We start from the raw sequence: 22,727 nt of genomic DNA on the forward strand, positions 1-22,727 counted from the left end.
CGTCCCCCCCCCCCCCCCTCGGTGGGCGGCCAAGCAGGGTGGGCAGCAACGGCCCCTCTGCCCCAGGCCACCACACCGCAGCTTGTTCTGCAGAACCGCGCGGGCCAGGCAGAAATCTTTTAAATCTGCAGCCGCTTTCAAATTTGGAGTTTTCTCCGCGTATCTCGTTTCGTTCACAGGAATCTTCAGGACACGCTGCCCCTTTACTGTCCCTGCCGGAGGTAACAACTCAGCTCTTCTCAGGTGTGTTGCATTGGAGCGCTCGCCTAATGGCACCGCATCTCACTGGACCATACTAAAACGATTTTGCAAGTAGTATCTGATTGCAAACCTTGATTTTCTTACAGGGCTTCATGCCTAAGCAACTCCAGTGCTCAGGAAGCCTTGGGACTACGCCTTAAACTAGAATGGAGCCCTCAAAGCCGCCGACGTCCATGTGGATGCACGGAGGGCAGGCGAGGTGGCTTTAGGGGACGAGCGACCAAGCGGTAATACAGATATGCCCTCTGCTTGGAATCAGTGGGAAAAGATTTGATTTTCCATTTTTATGATGTATGTGAAGAGGATTACAAAACTGGAAGTGTTGAACTTATTGACGGGGAATGTCTCCCAAACAGATTAAATTTTAAATTCTCTTGGTTACGCATGCAGCTTTTCAACATGAACTCTACAGTATGTCTGATTTAATTCCTTCACAGCGCGAAACAATCACCCCAAAACCACAACTGAACCGTCACTATCCAACTCATTCATAAACCTAATTATACCTGTTTAAGACCTAACTTGAACTATAATACTTAACAATTTTAACACAATGAGCTAACTCCACAAAGACATCTTGCCACTTAAACCAGGATTTTGCCTAAAGAAGGGAGTACCTTGGTTGTTGTCCATTAACTTTATTAGGCACCAAAGTTCTGCCTACACCCAGGAGTGTGTCAGTTTTGTTAGCATGGAGCATACCAGCAGTTTCTCCCAACAGGCACAACCCATGATAAAACACTAGCAGAATACCTAAGACGTATGTACAGACCTATTCCCGAGGCTAAGAACAGCAACAACCACCTCTGCCCGCCAACACATGAGGGGAAGCATCCCTTGTGCATTCAGTAACCCAAGAGTACTCATTCACTGAAGAATGAGAACCAGGGACAATTTCTTCTGTCTGGGACAATTAAAAGACAGGTCTCCTACAGGAATAATTTTAATCACTAGTCTGGCAGGTACTTCCAGATAAGGAAATGAAGCAGTCAGCCCAGCTTGCCATAGCTGAACAATTTTGACCATAACAATAAGAATCTACTACGTCAAAGACTGAGTGAAAGTGTGAGTGAAAACGACTTTCAGAAGGGAGATATCCAGACTGTGCTGCGTGGACTCCTTAAAATGATTTACCCAATGACTGTCCTTGCAAGAAGTGGTCCCTGGCGTTAGGCGAGTACCCTGGCCGTTAGTCAAGAGCCATCCGCATGTGGCATTCCCTCTCAGATCCAATGAGTATTCATTTCAAGCAGAGGAAACAAGCTCCAGATGGAGACCCTTTAGCCAAAAGAGCCTGTTGCCTATGAGTTAAAGGCAACAAATGTAGGAAAGTAAACTGTCTGTTGAATGGGAACTGTTCACGAAACAAAGTGAACAACATTCTGAGTTAATGCTCTGCTGATCGCTGTGGTATTTCTTCTAGGCACACCTAGAAAGAAAAATCTAGTTCCCTTCAGAGTTAGGCAGTAAGTCTTTTCATGAGGATTACAAATTTGGATGTATGTGCTTTGATTCTGCAATCATCACATTTAAAACATCAAATTCCTTAGTAAATCTGTATTGCATTTAGATACAGCAGGTACTAGAAATGCTTTTTCTCAGACATCATCTATACAAGGAATAAAAAAATACTGAAAGTATTCTAAAAGGCCTGAATCAAAAAAAGCTACAGCAAGAAGACCACAGTATTCACTAACAAGCACAGGAAACAAGCGAGTAATAAGAAAATTCAGACCCCAGATAAACCAAACAACCTGTCAAACCTATTTAGGAACAGTAATTCAGATTTAAAGATCAGCAGAAGTGGCACAGCAGTACTTTAAGACTTACAGATTAGATTGCAATACCTAAGCAGTCTGTGAGCATTAACTTCTCCGGTAGCAAAATAAACCTGGAAAATATCCAGAGGTTGTGCATGGACACTACAGGTCATGGTGGGAAAGATAAATGAAGCCTGATCAAACACACACTGGAACAGCAGCAGCAGAGTAACTGCTTCAGATGGCTCAGGGGAAAAACTTGGGGAAGAAAGAGATTTTGAAAGTTAAGCCTGCGAATGGAAGAAAAGCAGAGAAAGTAATTTTTTAGCGCAAGGGTCAAGTGATTAGCTATTTTGATGATGTATTTTTAGTGTGAAAAAGCCAGACAATTTCCCCTACATAACTCTATCTAGCGGTGCTAATGCTACAGAATGAGACTGCAGCTACCAGTAAAGAGCAACAGCTGATTTGGTAAGTGTTTCAAGACATTCTCCTGCAGTTTGAAACAGCGTCCTCAAAGATCCAGGCTGCAGTCTGCTGTTACTGGGCAAAGTGGCAGAGCAGTGGGTTTGCCGAGAACAGTCCAGCTTTTTTCAAAATTAAACCCAGTAAAACCAGGATTACACAATAGATTTCATAGAATAATAAAAGAGCAGAGTTCATTAAAAAAAAGGAAGACAAAATTTGCAAGGAATTTTCTATGTGCTCGTGGCTCAGCACTGGAATCTGAAGTGTTCCTTTAATGCAATATTGGTACTAAATTAGTATGTTTGTGCTAAAGGCAAATAATAAACACACACCACAAATAATTATCTTTCTGGAAAGAAAAAAAATGAAATGCAACTTTTCTAAACAAAAGTTTCTAGCACTTGAAATCTGATGCTTTCAAGATCCTTATTTGAGCCAATAGCCTCTCTTGCTCTTCAACGTATCATAAATCCATCATGCTTCGGTCTAAGAACACTGCGAAGGCACATCATGAACAGGCCCAGATATGTAGCAATAAAGTGCCTTTATTTTTACTATAGCAAATGAGTTAACTTAAATAATGGATAAAACAATAAAAACTGTATTCATTAGGAAGTTCACAAAGCCCTGTTAAGAGATACTGGATCTGAATGCCTGTTTGGTTTCTTCCCCGCTCCCTAATTTCCAGAGTTCAACAGTGGACATGCCAGAAGAAGTAAAGGATACTTCAGATTGAAAGTAAGAGACAGCTTAGATACTGGCATGCAAGTTTTTCCAGCTTTTATTGAATATTTGATTCTCCAAGAAGAATAAGCCAGCGTGAACAAGATGTTATATCTCAATAGAGATGTCAGTGATTTTTACCTCAAGGTTAAAAAAAAAAAATCATTAGAGCATAACATTTTAGAAAATATAGAAGAATGGAGGTAAATAATACATCCATCATCCCAGAAGCAAAATCTAATAAAGACTGGGATAAGGATCACTGAGATATTACTACTAACAGTAATGTCCTATACTTTATAAAGTTATTCAATTCAGTTATTCTCTGAACAAATCAATTGCTTGTCTCACAGAAATTGTTTGAAAATGTTGCACTTATTTTAGTCTTTTTCCCTAGTATCACGACACAATAATCACAAAATAATGAAACACAACGGGCAATTATCTCACCAGTGTGCAATAAATGAATTCTCAAAGGCCTAAAGCCAGTCTGTGGTGTTCTGCATAGTTAGAAAACTCAGAAGATATTGTAGCTCTAGACATATTCTGTTTAGACTCTTCCATTTTTTCAGACTCTGAAGTCTAATGCACCTAAACTGTTGCGACGAGCCAAAAATCATTCTTCCAGCTAGTACATGCATTTGTTTATTGCAGTGGATAACAACAACTCAGGATTTACTTAGAAAGGTTGATGGAAGTGTTTCCTGAATTGTAAATCCTCAAGTTTTCTAACATTGATATGGGGTTGCAGTTTTATTTTACTGGAATCCTGTAGCTGTTCTGACAGCCAACACACTGTTTTAGAGTCAAAAGTGATTAATCTAGAAATGCTAAGATGATGTCCTGGTTTCGGCTGGGATAGAGTTAATTTTCAAAATATAATTATTGTAAATTGTCCAGAATGCTTATAAAAGTACCACAAGATATCACTGACCGTGAAGTCATGCTTAACCTTCTTTCCCATTTGGACTACAACAGAGTCTGGGAACTTTAAGGGTGGGGTAGAAATCGGGAAATTCAGCACATTATTCACCATCAAGTAAAGAAAAAAAAGGGCTTATTTTATCCTCTAATTATTTTTACTACACTCTCCTTTCCCCTCTGAAAACGTGAAGATCTTCCAATCTTTGTTACTGACACTTGCATGTCAGTAGTAAAACCAGTGTGGATGTATGAAATACATTTTGAACATTTAAACTCTGAGTCTCCCAAAACTGAACCAACCATATGCAGTGAAATCAGCAATAATACTAATTTAGTAAAAATAAGAGAGAAATAAGTCTTAATGTATGCTTCTTTTCTATGTATACAAATAGAATTCTCTTACCTTTTGTTGGACTCTGGTTCTGATCTATAAATCCTTTCAAGTCTCCATTTGTGGAAGTCACACCAACCTGAACAAAACATTTTTGAAGTCTTAAAATATGATAAACCTTTCTATGTTTTCTAGTATGCAACTAACAGTATTATGAAAGTAATCTGCTCTGCATTTCTGAAACATAATCCTATGGATAGTAGGGTCTAACAAGAGCATGAGATTCAAAGCAAAGGATCCAAGACATTTACTGTGTATATATGAAGATAAACTCTAATTTTAACTAAGTTCTTACCTAAAAAAAACCCCTAAATATTCTGATAACTGTACTATACATGACCCAGGCAGTACGTTCAGGCTATTGTGGTGTAAGTCGCTGTCCCCTCCAAGTCAAACAGAGCAGCTGCCACCAATAACACAGCAGAAATCTGCCCAGTGTCCAGTATTCTCAGTACTAAGCTGCACGGTCTACAGGTCTGAGGAGATGTGACTATTGATGCATTATAAATACATTCCCTAGTCTTCAGAGATAAATTGAGTTACCCTGAGGGTAAATTACCAGAGACATGGAGAACTTAAACCATATACAGAATGGTGCATCTCAGATTTTGGCACGTACACAAAGCATAGAAAGGTGGAGTTTGTATAGCAAAATGCAAGATCATTGTTCCTGGATGAGGGAGGGAAGAGATGGAAAGTCCCTCAGATCCCAGCTAACAATGGATGGGCCCAGCAACAAGCAAGTAATGGTAAGGCATTCTGCAGTGTCAGAGCCTTATGCTTGCACCACCTTAGTAACCTCTCTTCAACAAAGCATTTTGTTTTGTTTGCAAGACGGAAACAGTGATAAGCACTGAGGGATTGAGCTCCATTGGAGCAGTGGGCAATTAAACTAAATACTACAAAATCTCTTTTTAAAATATTGTAAGATTTGAGTACTTCTGTAAATAATTGGGACAAAGGGTTCAGGTATCCAAGTTAAGAAAAACCAATCATACAATCAAGGATCGAATATTTGCTTTATTTTACAGATGTATGTAGTAATAATGGAACATATACTAGGGCTGCTCTAGAATTTTAATCATATCAAATGAGAGAATCATTTAATTGCAGGCAAATTAAACAGGAGTAATGTGACACTAAAATAAACTACACAAGAACAAAAAATACCTACAACAAGCATTCAATCACTCAGTTCCACTAGAGAACTTGTATTCGGCAAGTAATTTTTGAAGGGGAAAATCTGCACACAGCATTGTGACAGACTCTTTTGAAACTACTTCTACTAAGGTTTTTTCACCATCAGGAGCAACATACGAACATGAACTGTTGCTGCACTACCCTGACGGTAAAATACTGCCTAAATGAGCTAAGTTACGTGCTTCTGTAAACAAGCCCTTAAATTGATGAACTATATTGAGCATCTCTATCTCAAACGTTTTCTATACCAGACTTGCTCTTTCCTGTCACACCCAACTAGACGGTCATGTACTATTTCCAACGGGCAACCAAGTGCTTTGGCTGTTGCAGACTATGGTATCACCAGAAGTTGCTTTTGAAACAGAGCAAGCCTGTCTCATTTTTTTCCTCTCCGTTTTCCCCTTTGTCTCCCACCAGGTGGCAGCGGTGCAGAGGCAATGCAGCAGGGCTGGGGAGGACGTGAACGGGAACGCCTGGATTTGAGCAGGGGAAAGAGGAGGAAGACATGAAAACAAATGCAAAACGTCTCCTATCACGTTTTGGTAGCAGGTCCATATGGAAAACGGCAGCATTCTAGTATTTTTCCCCCCGGGTGCTTGGGAGGCAAGGAATGCTCGTGTGGTAAGAGGTCATTGTGATTCCTTACACTGAAAATGTATTCTTGAGGAGATCTTTAAAATAGAGGTTGGAAAGGTTAGTAAATTGCATAGCATACAGCATTGAAAGGGCATTACGACTGCAAAGCCAAGATGAAGAGCCAGCGCTCTTGGATCATGCTACTGCTGCCTTTGCACAATAAATAACAGTATCAGCTTCTCCCTAGGACCCCTGCCTCTGCTGCAAGGAATAGAAGAACACAAATAGGAGAAAATTTTAATTCACAGAAGGAACAGGGGAGCCACAGGGATAAATATCAAGTGTTAGATATAAGGGCCTTAAGTCGTTCCAAGAGAAAGGACAAGAATTACGATTCCCATGAACATCTTCAAAGACAGCACTGCAATTTGTTCACAATTGCACCTTCAGCTCTAGATTTACAACTGTACATTTCCCTACTGATTCATATCGGTGCCTCAATTAAACACTGAAGATGATATACATGTGCACTGTCAGCCCAAGATGGCTCTCCAGCTGTTATGAAAATTCAAACATTTACATTTTATTCTCTGAAAGATTTAGATTATTTAACTGATTCAATATTTAAGGAAATGTAACAAAATACTTGAGTTCTTTTTTTTGCGTATCTTGTTCTTCAGTGATCCAAATATACAAATTTCAGCAGAATTTTTGTTTGCCTAGAAACACGTATTTTCATGATGATGGTCCTCGTAACACATTTATAAAGAGCATCCAATGAACAGGAGCACTTCTCTCAATTTTATAATCTTTGTATCTAAGTTTAGAAGAGCTTGAAAACAAACTTGAATTTCACAAGAACTTAAAACGTGAAGTGTGGCAGACCTAAAGGAATTTGTTTCTCTTACACAAGAATTATCATAACTAAGCCCTCAGAAGAAGCAAAGTGTGATGCAATATTACAATACTGCTGCAGAACGAGAACCTTACAGTCTTCCATTTCGATGTCAGAGAGGTCCCAGGCCATGTTGTTATCTGGAGACTGTACCACCCACTGCTTTTGGGAATCTTGCCATTTAATCACCCCTAAGCTGAAACCAGCAAACAATCCAAAGCTTACATAGGTATCATTTATTACTTTTTGTACCGCTCGCGTGATAGTTCTGCTTTATAACACTGCTCCAGAGTGTCTGGATTACTGGGTATGGCAGGAGCTGGATTCCTGCTTCTGTCCATCTGCAGCAAGATGAATCCAGCTATGAAGTAAGATGAAGCAAGCACTTGGCAGGCCTTTGCATCCTATTAATTATTTTCATCAAGTTTTTTTCTCCTTTCCTAGTAGGTGACTAAGATGTTTCCAAATGGGGCGAGGGGAAAGAAAAAAAGAATCACAACCACAGTCTTGGATGGGGCAAACTGTCACGAGCTTCTCTTGTAGCTTATCAACCTTCTCTGCTGCTTGACATACTGTTCAGGTAGCAAGTCTCCGCCTGCAATCCTTCCCTTTCCTTACAGAAATTAACTTTCCCATTAACCTGAAAAGTTTTTGTTCTCTCTGCCCTAGATTTAATCGAGATTATAGCATGTAGAAGCTGTAAATGGGTAGGGAATCCATTAACTGGCTGTTTTTCTTATATCTGTAAGCCCCAACAGACTCATTTGTAGACATACTGTAGTAATATCACTTACAGAAACGGCTCAGGTAGGACCTAAAAAGTGCTCTCTCATCATAAACTAGAAGAAACCTGCATGGACTATCAGTGCAGAACAGCTAGTGTCCTTTACATTGTTTTTGAAGAGTTTCCTGTGTAAGACAGGTGTTAAGACTTGTTTAAGGCCCTCTTGACCAACTTCAGCAGTTCTTCCACACTGATGTGAAAGGAGAACTATTATAGCCATTTAACTGACCTCATCTATAACAAGACAACCACCTTCTGAGAAGCAGCAACAAATAACTTTACAAGCACATGCATATAAATTCAGATCAGACAATCAAAACTAATAGTCTTATTCAAATAATCTGCTTGATTCATATTATTTATTTTGTCCTAAAAATAAGTTTACTGTATTTGCTCATTTTTTCCCCATTTCTCAATACCGTTTTGGTGCCTTCTTACCTGAAGGACAGATGGGAATGGAAGTACAAAACAGGCAAGAAGAATGCATTTTGTGATATAAGCACAGACTCAAATAACTCATTATGATAGGGTGATTTAAATTACATCTGGGTACAGTGTGTACGGTAAGCACATAAACATCTCATCTCCAAGAGAATCCCTAACTTCTATTCAACATTTTATTATTCATAGCTGTTTTGGTTCCATTTGTTTTCTAAGGAAGGTCAAATTACCCATAAGCAATGTTCCACAAGCAAGATACTAGAAAGTGTCCTGCATTTAGGGAAAATGAGCAGTGAGCCCAGTCTTGATAATTCTCCCATCACGTACTCAAAAAGTTAGCAAGGAAAACAGTGATGGGGAACGTTATTCATCTTACATACACATTCAATCTATGGAAACATTTTGCCATGTGCTTGAAGCGCAAGCTTCCTTGGAGACCAGGTTGCTCAACACAGCTTATGCATGTGAGATGCAAAGACATTTTAGCCTAAGCTCACTGCACTTTGTTCTTCCAATGCATTAGGAGCACAAACATCCCTAGACTGCTGTGTCCCAGTTGAGGGGTAGTGATTTCAGAACATGGAGGCGTGTACATGTTTGATGGAAGATACGTGCCCTTTAAGAGTTTCCCAGAAGACATCCAAATTCCAGTACTTTAAAGTTCCCTTTCCTTGATGCTTCAACAGAAAGGAAAAGAAGATGGAAATACTTCTGCAGAGAAGCTCTCTCCCTCAACTCACTCTGCAGATCATTAAAATATTTCAGACAGTACAACAGACAAACACTAACCTTACATTTGAAACAGGTTTCAGGCTGCAGAAACCCATCGACATGCTAAACCCTGGAACTCTGCAAATTCAGAAGCATTCTTGGGCCTTCTAACAGCAATAGAAAATGCTAGGGCTGACACTATTGGCCTGAGTGTGCAGTTCTGAGTAACTAAGGTTGGGAAATCCTGAAGAAGTGCTACAAATAAGGACAGAAAGCATATTGCCACCCTTGGTTTTATGCTGTTATTTATTTTGCAAATCCTTTGAACAGGTATACTTAACAAACATGAAAACTGAGTTCTACTTTCATCTGCACCACAGTAACTGTTTTTTTAAAAATAAACCCATAAACAGTAGCTAAATAACTAGGTTTGCATAGTTTAAGATGCAAAATTTCAAAGTATACATACCAATAGAATATTTATTCTATAAAATAACTATAGCCTTGCATTAAAGTAAACAACAACAAAAACATATTTCTATATTCAGCACAAGAGTAGGTTGCCCAGACTGAGTGTCATATGTCCGTCCTCGGAGGTTTTCAAAACCCAAAGCCCTGAGCGGCCCTGAACACAGCACCAAGCAACAGGGTTCTGAATTCAAGTGTCAAAGAGCTTTACGCAAAGCACCAGAGTAGATGGCCTCCTGAGATCCCTTCCAACCTATGTCACTCTATGACTCTGTCACACAACACTCCATGGATTTTATTGGCATTGGTATTTATCCTTTGACTGCATTGAACAAAAGGTCAAAACCACAAATGATTTGTATGTGGAACAGCTGCACAAATCCATCAGTAGAATTACCTATTTATACTACACTTGAATATGGCCTATGAAATAAGTAAGTCAAAGGGTTTTACATACACACATCAATTTATTTTCTGGTTTGGTCAGCTTGAATCAAACAGTCAAACATAAGACATCTGAAAGCCTTACCTGGAACTACACACCAAATGAAATTATTAATACAGCCAACAGAAAAGAAATTTCTGAGACTTGAGAATTAATTTAACCAAGCTATGCCCTCGGCATCAATCTAACCAAATGTGCACAAAAGCTTTTGCAGTTACTGAACAGAGAGCCATCCTAGGGTTACCTGCACTGTTATTGTGGGGTACTTCTTTAGTCATGTTGGTTCCTAAACCTGTTCAGATTTAATTAGACTGCAGGATGCCCTATCAAAGGCAGCCAACAGGTAAATTGCCCAGGGCCCAAAGTCATACTCAACTCACTGACCACCAAGCTTAATCAGAACTGTTCTCTATACAAATTGTGTACCTCAGGAAGCACAGCTGATTAGGCAGAAAATTAAGGTCAGGATGTTAGACATTTCATAGGCTTCCTCAGAACTCAGGATAGGGGAGTCAAATATAGGGCCTCTAGACACCACACTACAGGCTTGTTAATGCGGCAGACGAAGAAACAGGAAGGCCCCCTGTCTTCTAGAAACCAAGAGCGTACCGACATTAGTAAAGAAATATGCCCTCTTTCTGTTTTTTCTTGAGTTTTGAGATTCGGACTCAGTAGAAGGATTTTACTCTGGTGCAAAGGTGAGATGCTTCAACAAAATGAGAAGCTCTCTGGTAAGTTTGGAGCAATGTTAGAGGAATCATAGAATATCTCAAGTTGGAAGGGACCTGTAAGGATTAATAAGGAAATAGCATAAAACATTGCCCCCGTTATCAACCTGACCTATAGCTGAGTAAACTCCACATCCTTAAAGAGCTTCTAAATACTGCAGAAGATGATGGGGTACACTTTTGTGGTATACAAAAATCGGACAAGATTTTTGAATTTGAAAGCCAGAAGTGACTGGCAGCATGCCAATATAAAAAGTAATACATGTTGTAGAATTATACTCACATTTTTTGCCGTCATGACAGACAATATTGCTTTATATTCCGTAAAACCATAAGATATCCCTTTTCATCTTCACAGAATCTTTAAAATGAACATCCTGTAAGAAAGTTAATAAAATATCTTAGTTAAAATATATTTTCAGTTACCTCTCTAGCTGAAACCCTGCACCTCTAGAGGACAGATTTTTTTTTTTTTTAACTTTTTGATAAAATCAAATCACCGTGATAGTCAGGTTCTGCATGGATACTAGAAATGTACATTGCTTGGAATTGGCAGAGATGGAATCTTATCTATAAAGGCCCAACTTACATAGAGGCCTAACTATATTAATGTGCTAGCAAAGCATGTCATACCATTACTAAAGTCTTGTAATTAAAACCATGCAATCATTTGCATCTAATGCAGATCGACTCTAAAAACTGGAAGTGAATTAATTCTCTCCATCGTGTCTTTAGCCTCCAACAATAGAGAAAGCTTCTAATTCCATCACTGCAGACATCCAAAGATCTTGATAAAAAGTAGGAAGTACTATGAAATGTATATATGTAGCAAACATTAAGTATTTTATCAACATCCAAGAAAAAACATTCCAGTTCAAACTCATCTTTTTAATATTTTCAGGCTTTTTTATTAACCCTATGTAATTAGAATTACAGTATTAGAATTCCAGGAAAAGACAAACATTTTGGTATACTGAAAAATACTTGAAGTGACTTCTTTTTTAAATCAAAGCTTCCAGAAGTCTTACAGAAAACAGAAGAAAACAAGTTACAAATCAATGCTGGCAGCACAAACCATTTTAAAGATAGAATTAACTTGACAAAGTGTTTAAGTATGTCGAAAGTACTTTATAAGTACTACTTGCTGTTAAAAAATGGACTACAAAAGACATCTGAATTGCACTTGGATGTGTAAGAGAGGGAGAACTGTTCACACTTTCAAGCGTGGAATCAATTCAGCAAAATCTTTTGGAAGATGCCTAAACTAGTTACCAAATATGAGTCACAACCATTTACAGTAGAACTCACCAGCTACAAAAGCAAGGTGCAATTCATGCTATCTCCTCTGTATTTTAACCTATGCAAAGTTTGAGAACAGCTAGTGTCTTCACCTCTCTTCTAGAAAAGTGCCAAAAATTGTTTCAATAGTGTGCGTGGCTAATGGGGAACTCTACCATCACTGCATTAGTGGTTTTGGACAATCCAGAAGAATTTAAAATTCTAGGATGTTTCTATAGATTTCTTGGTTTATTCAGACATCGTACCAATTAAACTATTATTAGAGTTAGTGGAAAAACATTTTATTCAACTTAGAGGTGTTCTCCATTTCCTGTTGAATGAGTTGTATTTATCTTCCTTAGTGTCTCAATTTATTGCAGCCATAATTAAGCAGTTACTCCAGCATGTGAACGCCACACAATTCTGTCTACTAAGACATTCTCCCATGAAAACTTGCAAGTTTTAGTTTCACAACAAAACATCCAAGAAAATAAGAAGCATTTTTCTCTGCCTTCAGAGAGGACACTACAGAGAGGTATCTATTCACACCCTAGGGAAAGGGGCTACCAAACCCGAAACCTGAAGAAGAGCCACAGAAAAGCCATAAAGCTACAGTGGTCACAGCAAAGAGCAAATAGTGAATCCTTGCATTGCCTCTGAAAATTACGATCTCTGTCCCTCTTCTTTTTCCACTTCCCTCCTCCTTCCACACAAACTCTCCAAATACATCATCTGGACCTCTGGCCAAAATTCGCGATGCAGTTTGACCTCCCTCTCTTGCTTTAAGAGGCTTTACAAGTCATTTACTCAAATAAAACATAGTTAAGAACACATTTGCTAAGCAGTTTTAACCCGTTTATGGATAAGCAAACTAGTTTCATCTTTGACAAGTTATTTGCTGTCAAGCTTAGTGATCCAGAAGGTATTGTCCATACACTATTACAGTCCTTTGCCACAATGCTCTTCAGCCAGTACGAACAGTTGGTATTCTTCCAGCTTTATGAACATTTTGTCAAGCTCGAGAAGCCAGACTTTGTGACCCCACCATCTGCCATGACCTCTTGTCAGGTTCAGACAAAAGAACCTACACAGATGGCCTCAAAATGGAGATTTTCTTCATTCCCAATTGCTGTTTGACAGCTTGCACCACACAGATAGAGAAACATAAAACTCAACCTTTTTGTTCCTTAGCTGGTTTCTACTGAAATGAAGCTGCATAAAGACAGGTTTAGAGCCCAAAGCACATGAGACACAAAGATTGCTTTATTTGAATTAGGGTGGTCCCTTCATAATCTAAGACTTGGTTTATAATCCGCTCCCATAATTTTGCCTTTTGGTCAGGTACCGTACAGTACAGTGAGCCAACCGAACTGTCTGACTTTCTAAACTTTGAGTTGTAATTTCTTCTAGAACATATGTTGCCTAATCACTTATGCCAATGACATTAAAAAGCCAGTTTGGGCATTAAATTTACAAAAGCCCAGATAATCAAGCTCTAGTTACAACAAAACAGTACAAGAGTGGTTATCTGTACCTATTCTCATCACAAGTTAAAAGCCAGATCTGTTCTGAAGTTTCAGTGATACTGAAGCTGAATCCCAGTACAAGAAACAATGCAAAACAGAAAACAGTTATCTGCAGAAAAATATTATATTCCTTCGTAGATTTATTTTCTATGGTCCAAAGTCTTATTTTTAAATTATCCCTTTAAGATACACATACTGGCTAAAACGTAACAGTAGAAAAGAATAAAGCCCCGTACCATAACAGTCTATTTTCTGCCCCTGAAAATTAAGCTTTACCAAACTTATCCTGGTTTTCTTTAGCTTCCTCAAATTCTTACCACATATCACACCTTAACGTAGACCAGCACCACACAAAGATTCTCCCCAGTCCCAGAGGCCACTTCCACTTCACAACAGAAAGTGTCATTTATGTAAGTATTACATCAGTATTAAGCATCTATAAATTAAGACAACTATTGGACAGTTACCTACACTTTTATGATGGAAAGTCTTCATGGAACACGGAAAAAATTGTATAGATATTCTAGTATACTAGAATGATTTTTATCACCACTAAGGAGTGTTTTTTCAGTTACTTGATCAAGAGTGTTGCAAAGTCAAAATTATTCCAAGTGACTGGCTCAGCTAAGAGGAAAGAAAGTGTCATCAGCTTCAAGAAAAAGAAACCTGTATAACGCCAGCCTTTCCACTAGAAATTAGTTCATATTCTTCATACCCCTCTCCATAGTGCTAACTTTCAAGCTACGGTACTAAGACTGATTTCAGAAGACAGCAGTAACAAAAAGATTCCTTATTAATCAGCACAAGCTCAGTTTTAAACCACTAATTTATGCACAGCATCTACATGGATTAGACCACCTGTTACACATATGTTACTTCATTGTGTCTCAGTTTTCAGACCAGTAAAATTTCAAAATTACAAAGTACTTATCAGAAATCCACCTGCTCCCAGGAGGTGTTGCCCCATCTTATTCCTAAAAAACATTTCAATATCCAACTCCTTTTTGAAGCAGTTGAGATAAAAAAGGACCAATTTTAGTGAAAATGTCTGTATGTACTACTCAGATTAATTTCTTGGTACCCCAAGAAACAGAAATACAACTTTGTTACCAAATTTCTGAAATTTAAATTACAGATTTTGCATCTCTATAAGAAGATTCCACTGATTTGTCAACTTTTTTTCCCGAGTCCTCTTCAGATGACTTAGTCCCAGTTTTATCCTTTATTTATGTATACAAGAAATAAACTTGGCCTACAAACTGCAAAAAGGAATACCCATGCCCATATAACATCCAGCTTGTCACTTAACGAAGAACTTCAAAAAGGCAATCAAGGAGCGTATTCAAGAAGTCGCACACACAGAGAGGGAAATAAGTCACCATCTTCAGCTATCACACAGTAATTTTTATTTTGAAAATAGTATTAGAAAGTAGGTCTTAGGAAACATTTGAAAGGAACTCCCACCACGATGTGCATGATGAAGGTCTTGCAGGTACTACAACTTATTTTTCCAGCTTTTACTGTGAGCAACTGTATGCCTTCAAAAAAGCTCTGGTAGGTAACAGCCAAGGTGATTAGAGAGACTGAACAAAGGAAATCTAAGTGACTTGACTGCTAAATGATATTAGTTTTTAACAAAATAAAGTAACTTGAGAAGAGTAGTGAGTTTAAAAGCTTCATTGTTTAATCATTTTTACGTGACTTAAAAGACTGCAACCTATGAATCCAAAGCGCAGAAGTTCTCACTACATGACACAAAACCAAAATGAGCATGACTGCTTTAAACCAAGATGCAAACGGAAGATATAACTACCTGAACCTAATTTGAAAGTGAAGATCTCATCTTGTAGCTTGGGGGAACCAGCTGACACACAAGAAATCAGAAGGAACAAAACCAAATAAGTACCTACAATTGACCAGGTTCTCCTAAGTTGCTGTAATTGAGCAAAATGCCAATGTATCATCGGAACAAATTAACCGACACCTCCTGACAACGGCAGTAATTATGACTCCAGTTTACACAGGACAAGGAACCTGGAAAAACAGACAAGGCCTACATGCAAGTTCAATTAGTATAAACTGCAGCACTTAAGCTATGTAACAACCAACCAACATTTAATGTGGTTTGCTAAAAGCGCGTCGGGGAAATGTCCCTTTAAGAACCTCATGCAGCATATATTGAGGCAACAAATTAATCGGATCCCTTCCAGTATCTCGGACTTGATCCCAAACGCTACATCCCCTTTACTCCCACTACTTGCTATATTTACTCTCACTCTTGTACATACTGTAACATGACTAGCAAAAGCACTGTTGATGGAGGCTACTAAATATCTTGAATCCCAGGGATGAAAACAGGTCTGAGTGGATGTACAAGTGACAAGAACACACAACACAAAATTAAAACCAAAGCTGTAATCAAACTCCTCCCTAGATGAAAGTGCCCAAAGTCTCCATGCGCTTAACTGCACTGCTGAGCCTCAAGTTCTGCTGCTTGTCCAGTCCTGACAGTGCTGAGACCCAAATCCCATCAACCTGGAACTAGTTATTCCTTCCCTCGAGGGACTCAGTTTCTTAGGCGTGCTCTTAGACGCGCCCAATGCCACGTGAGTACTAGCGGTAAACTCTGTCTAAGAATAGGAGCAGCACTCACAGCTTATCTCAAAAGCAATGAGGTGAAGCATGCCCCTTACTGCTCAAATAAGGAGGACGTTACATTAAACGTGGAATAATTCCCAAGTACTTGAACCTTTCAAGGCTCTTTTAATTCCCCAAACCAGCTTACTGTCATTCAAGATGAAGCGCGTAGGGCTTGACATCAGAACAGTGGATAACATTCATGCAGCACTTAAAAAAGTAAGATGACCTAAAATTTCTTTTTGAGTTTTATAGACAACTTACTTTCATCAGCACAGATACCTTTGGAATTAACAGAAATTTAGCTGCAGTTCTTTTAAGTAGAGAATCTATTCTATAAGCTCACCTTTTGTTCTCTAACTAGGTTTCTAGCCCAGGGTTTTTTCCATAGCTGACTACTATAGAGGGCACAACATTTGGGAGTCTACTGCTTCAGTGGAAAGAGGCAGGTACAACTTCCTTTCAGAGTAAAGAGCACACTGTATTTTCACAAACATATTTTTGCCTTAAGAAATTTCATTTTAGCAACGGATTGACATTTGAAAAAAATTTAGTCATCTAGATGAATGACTGTAAACTATCTTGGTAAGACAGTCTTTGTGCATTGCCAGTAATACATTAGCTCCTCTTTCAGTTAAGCTCAGCTGAAAAGAGCATCTTTTTGACTACTGAGACTTCAAACAACCTTCTTGCTACCACCAGCTCATGTACTGTGTGATACATCAGAGAATGCTCCAGATATTAATCTGGTCTTGTAATGAGTTTTAATTTTGAGATTTTAAAATTTCCAGAGTTATCAGTACATTGACAAATACATGGAACAGTTTAACCATCCTGTTGAGATACACTTTTGTCTACACCCCACAGCTGGAAGGATCTTAACATCCAATGAACTGAAAATAATTTTACATTTGCATTTAATTAAAGATCACCAAGTTATATAGGATAAAGAACTTGATGATGGAGAGAGACTTAGTAACTATTTCCTACATTTTCCTTATAATTTGCTAGAAGCTTTGTTCTAGCTTAAAGCCATTATTAACGCTACTCTTGCGTGGATTGAAGATTATGACAGTATTCACTGCAGGGTAAAGGTTACAAAAAATTTCATACTTCTGTAGTTATAATTCAGTACAAAGGCAAAAAGGGATTTTTCTAGTGATGCGCAAGCTCTCAAATACTGATTACAGCACACAAAATTACCTAAAGGGTACAGTTCCATGAAACAAGTTGCACTGATGCAAGATCCTACCCCTGCTATCATTGCTAAAAGGGATCTTCCACTTTTCCCTATTTCTTCCACTTTCCATTCCGTCCCCATGCTACATGCTCTCAACTCCCATTTCTACCTGACCCCCTCAGTGAGCCAACTTAGTTCTAATACTGTCAGAATAGAAATGGGGCTGAAAGGGGGAAGAAGGAAGTTTTCCATACGCTGCAACCCACTGACAGCTCAGATGACCATCTAGGCCCGTGCACAGGACAGGACTAACCCTTCAGATCTAGCAAGCTGTTTGATCAGTTCAGTCTGGTTTGCAGAACCACATCGTGACTCTGTTTCTGAAAAAAAGCATCTATGATGTCCTGAAAATTTACTTATGGGTTGAAATGTAGCAAAAGGTTGGATATGGTTTGCTTGTATGAAGACTACTCCGTGCTTTTGAAGAGTTCACTGGAGTATGTGTATGCTTCAAAAATCCATTAGGAAGCAGTAGGATGTTTTGTCTTCACATCATAGCTTTCCCAATTTCTTATACGGCAAGAAGCAGGATGAATAATTTGCTTTTGACAGACAGCAGAAGCCTGCTGTTATACAGAATCAATACACAGCTTGAAGTTTTATCAGTTGCATGTATGAAGTTAAAGATTTTAAAAAATTGGTTAAATGTATTTGCGATTGTAAATTGAATTTTAAATAAATTGAAGCTTACGGCAATTGGATTGCACATTTAAGAGAACAGAAATATATTTCTCAAGTTTCTCAAGTCTCAAGGTCAAGTTTATAATGAAGGGAAAAGCTACTTAACTCCTTCCTTACAATAAATGGAGAACCCATGCACATGAAGGTTTTGGTTTCACTCTGGGGACGTAAGCTCACTTTCACTTGCAGTTCCTAATCTCATTCATAATTGTCGGTCACGTTACCACCATAATTTCTATTACAGGTCAATTACAGTTATTCTGGTAATTACAACTATTGCTCATATGGGAAAGGTTTAATACTTGGATGACCATTACGGTTCACAAGTGACTTTTAATATGTTAATGCATTGACATTCACAAGCCTTAATGAGCAAACACCCATACATTTGCTTTAAGACTTTAATTCCCACAAATATCATTATAATAGCTGCTACCAAGTTGAAGAATTCATCTATACAACTTCACTAAAAGTTCACAGCCTTAAAGACAGCGTGTACCTGTAGCAACCTGCCAATTTCATTCTGAACATATGACCTTATTTTTCTTGATTTTTTTCCACTTACATCTTGGGCTGAAATTCCCAATAACAAACAGTGGATGAAAACGGTCACTTACTCATGCAGAACACATCTGCTAACACCTACCACAGGGAAATGGATTATGAGTTCCTATCAAAGCAACCTTTTCATGCACCCTGCCAGATGATACAGTCACCCGACGGAGGTTAGTAAGGGACTCTGTTGAACTAAAGAGGTTGTAAGACAGAACTGAATTATTTGCTATTCCCACCCAAACTGTGACAAACTGGGCAGCAACAGGAACCTGATGAAACAGCAGAGACCTGACTTGCCGAACAGAGGAGCATGCCCTAACTTTCACAGGAAAAAAATAAATTAAGCTGCAAGACCAGAATTACATTCACAAATGGACTTTGGTCTATAGAAGTTAACAAAAATTTCATGTTCGGGACAAGGCACTCCATTCACTGTTGGGAAAGAATCAGCTCTCTAGGAATAGGAGAAGCAGAGTCTCAACTACCATCACTGCCTCCTCTTACCGCTGTTTGTGTCAAACCTGATGGTCAGGGCATGTCTCCCTGACTGAAATAATGTAAAACCAGTCAAAAGAAAAGGAACATCACCTTCATAAAATGGATTATTTCTAGAAGCTATGTTAACCAACAGCACGTTTAGAAGTTTTGTGAAAAACTTGGCTGTTCACATCTATCAAATAGGTCCTAAGGACTGTAAACCAGGAAGATCACAGTGCCATGACGATTCTGGATAGTGCCTTCAAAGATACCTCTAAAGGAGCCCCCTCTGCAATTCATGCTTCAGCGATTTGGGAAGTTAAGAGTATTACGTTGTCTTCTACCCCTCTTTTAAACGTTATCACCAAGTCAGAAAGAATGAAATTGTGCCAACACCTGAATTGCTGCAGTTCACAGCCAAGCATGCTAACAAAACCAAACGCTAATCTTTTTCCAGCTTAGTCTCAGTCTCTGTTGTGACAGCCAATACTAAATGGGAGCTGGCTAAAGCATTATTTTATCACCTAGTGCTGCAAAAATCTACAGATTTCTATAGGTTTCAGTAAAGACAAATATTCTCAGAAGTGGCTTCAGTAGGCTGCGGATTTTGCAAACTGTGTTCTGAAAGGCGAAGAGTTTCTTCAACAGTACTAAGTGAATAGCTAGATCTAGGAGAAGTTGTTTCCAAGTATCATCCCTTTTCATTTAATTACTATTCTGTATTTCACTAGAAATACGATATTCTAGAAAGCTGTGCTTTTGTTACAGATTCTACTAATGGGTCTCTTAGGATATATTAGTATATGCATTATTAGCATATATTATATTAGCATATATTATAATATATAGTAGTCTTGCAAACTGAACTATCATAGGCATGCAGTTTGATTTGCTTAGACTGATTTTTATGCTATTAATATCGGAAAGTATAAAAGTAAACTTGAACAGTCTGTGAAGACCTTTATTAGAAACGATCACTGCACACAGGAAATCAGACAAAGTAGCAAAAAAGTCCCTTTAATGAAACTGTAAGAGTAAGACCACTTACTGCTGCCGCACCTTCTTGCAAAAGAGCCTTAGTCTACAAATCAAGTAACGGGGGGGGAAAAAGAATTAATTTCATTCTAATACTGGATGTTACAAAAAACACATGAAGAGTCAAACCAGGAAGTTGTTATAAAACTGTCACTCCCTACCACACCTGCACTTTTTTACAGTACGTCCTAGCATATACCTAGCTTTTCAGACCCTGCAACAGGCATTTACACTATCAGCCTTGACACAGTACGTGTCCTGTTACCACACCAAGACATTTGGATTGTTTTCCACTGAATACCTAAAATTTTATGATAAACCTGTCTGATTCTAGTGGCTTCTTGGCTTTGCACACAAGAACTCCACAAATGTACTCCCTTGCACCCGACTAGACAGTTTATTTTCCCTGTTTTAAGATTCACTGTTGATTCATTAGTAGTCATGTCCTGTGAACGTAATCGGAAAGCTAGAGGAGAAATTATTAATCACTACACCAAAAAGTACGTAGAAAAAGCAAACAATTTAAGAAATTGACACTTATTAAAGACAACCCTAAGAATACCATTTTAAGGTAGCACATCATAAGAAATGCAATTCCAAGAACTGAATTAGACTAGCTACAACTAAAGAACTCATCCTGCTCCACATTAGGGCGCAGAAGTTTAAATATTGCTATCTACACAGTCTGGGCTGCAGCTTCCCCCCCGCAACCCTATCAGGCCGCTATTCTTCTATTGCTTTTACAGATTTGCACTAAACTTCCCTGCAGGCACAGTGAAGAGGTCTGCACACTTAAACCGGATAACATCATAAATTCTTGAAGGGGATGGAAAGTTGGAATTTTGGTTCCTATTTTTTCGCTAAACCTGTAGCAACCATTTAGCCAAACTCACTGAAAGATCCTCACCGTGAGGGTGCTCGCAACTGTCCAGGAAGTACGTCCAGATGCACAAGAGGCCCCTACGGTAGCGTCCGACACATACAAGAGCTGACGAAGACGAAGAATTCTCCTGTAGCACTGACATCCCTTGCAAAACAGCACCGTGCCTTTTGCCCAGCTGAATTGCCTGGCCTATCCCCTTTACACTGGATAGCTGCTGTCAAGAGGCTGCATTGAAAACCGTACCTTATCACCTCGTAAAGTGAGGTCACCAGGCAGAACCCTCTGCAGCAATAAAGAGCATTCCTATCAGTGGCGTATGTTTTCTGTGAAGTTAATGACATTGACACAGTACAAGTCAAATGGTTTCTTTTTGTTGTGTTGTAATAGCGATTTCTGTACAAACAGGAAGTGGTTAAAAGAAAGCCCAATAATTTGACAGCAAAATAGGATCACTCTTAAATTCACCAATCTTGCTAATATTTAATAATTTTCAGTTCTTTCCTCAGTATAGAGCTAAATCATTTGACCTATTACTCTTTCCTCTTCTGGAGGCACTAGACTCACTTCACAAAACAAAGTTTTCAGAGAAGAATTTGTCCTTTTTTCTGTTACGACCACCTCTCACGTCAAGTCTTCTTTTCTATAATGCAAACTTCTCCTCACTCTTTCATGTTTCTTCAAAGTGCTGTAGTTAGCACCCAATATGCTATTTTGAACAGAAGTTCCTGAGATTCAGCGCTTCGGGACGTACAAAACGTCTCTGAGCACACATCGCATTGGCACAAATACGGGCTGTGAAATACAGTTCTGCATTTGTTCTGTAACATGTCAACCGTCATGAGTCTTTGTCCCACGTACACAAATCACACATTTTTTGTGTAAGACAGGATATAATATAATCAAATGCACTAAAGTCAATTTGGGAAGGGTAAAGAAAAGGAGGAAAAAAATATTAATTCCCTTTTAATAGCATTAATTTATACTAGCGTTAAATCATTTTTTTAATCAAAGATTGTATCAAGTTGCAATGAGTTACAACATCACACAACCTCCGATGTTGTGCCCTGTTTTCCGTCAGCATAATTAAGCCACAACAGTGAGAGCAGTTAAAAAGAAAGACCTATCAGCTGTGAGAAGTATTAACAAAGAGTCATGAACGTGAACCGATTTCCAAATTATGAAAACTGACCAAATAATTTTTTTTTAATTTTTTACACAGTTATGTTAAATTGTATCAATTTGAACTCATCACTTTCTCTGTCAATTCAAGAACTGTCCTTCTATAGAGGAAGTCCCCCCTATAGAGGAAAACAGCACAAGCTCTGGCACACAGCTCAGCATCACCCCTTTACTCGGTGCGGGAGCCGGCGCTCAGATGCGGTTTTCTTCCACATTTCAAGGCTTATTCCGTATTTTCCTCCTACCGTTTGCATCCTCAATTCCGAAAGACGGTATTTGCGTCCGGATTCACCTCCGCCGTTAAACCCGTCAGGGCTGAAAGTCAGGGAAGGCCTGTAACTCAGCGGGCGCGGGAGGAGGCACTCGATTAAGTTTTGTTGTCGTCGCCGTCGGACGAACCCTCCCCCGACAAGATCCGCCAGTCCAAACAGCCACGCTATGAAGTTCGAGCCGTCCTTTGC

General features: G+C 38.8%; 1 protein-coding gene across 2 annotated transcripts in view; it reads right to left on the reverse strand.

The window, feature by feature from the left end:
- TFDP2 (transcription factor Dp-2 (E2F dimerization partner 2)) overlaps nucleotides 1-11,137 on the reverse strand; it is a 46,857-nt gene extending 35,720 nt beyond the window's left edge. For both annotated transcript variants that reach the window (XM_009325091.1, XM_009325089.1), the window contains exons 1-2: nucleotides 11,059-11,137; nucleotides 4,540-4,606 (exon numbers count right to left, since the gene is read on the reverse strand). In XM_009325091.1, coding sequence (XP_009323366.1) covers nucleotides 4,540-4,606; nucleotides 11,059-11,073 — 82 coding nt within the window. In that variant the 5' untranslated portion in view covers nucleotides 11,074-11,137. The remainder of the gene's footprint in view (nucleotides 1-4,539; nucleotides 4,607-11,058) is intronic.
- Nucleotides 11,138-22,727: the final 11,590 nt, after the last annotated feature.

Source organism: Pygoscelis adeliae, unplaced genomic scaffold, assembly GCF_000699105.1.
Source record: "Pygoscelis adeliae isolate BGI_AS28 unplaced genomic scaffold, ASM69910v1 Scaffold155, whole genome shotgun sequence".
NCBI classification, from domain to species: domain Eukaryota; kingdom Metazoa; phylum Chordata; class Aves; order Sphenisciformes; family Spheniscidae; genus Pygoscelis; species Pygoscelis adeliae.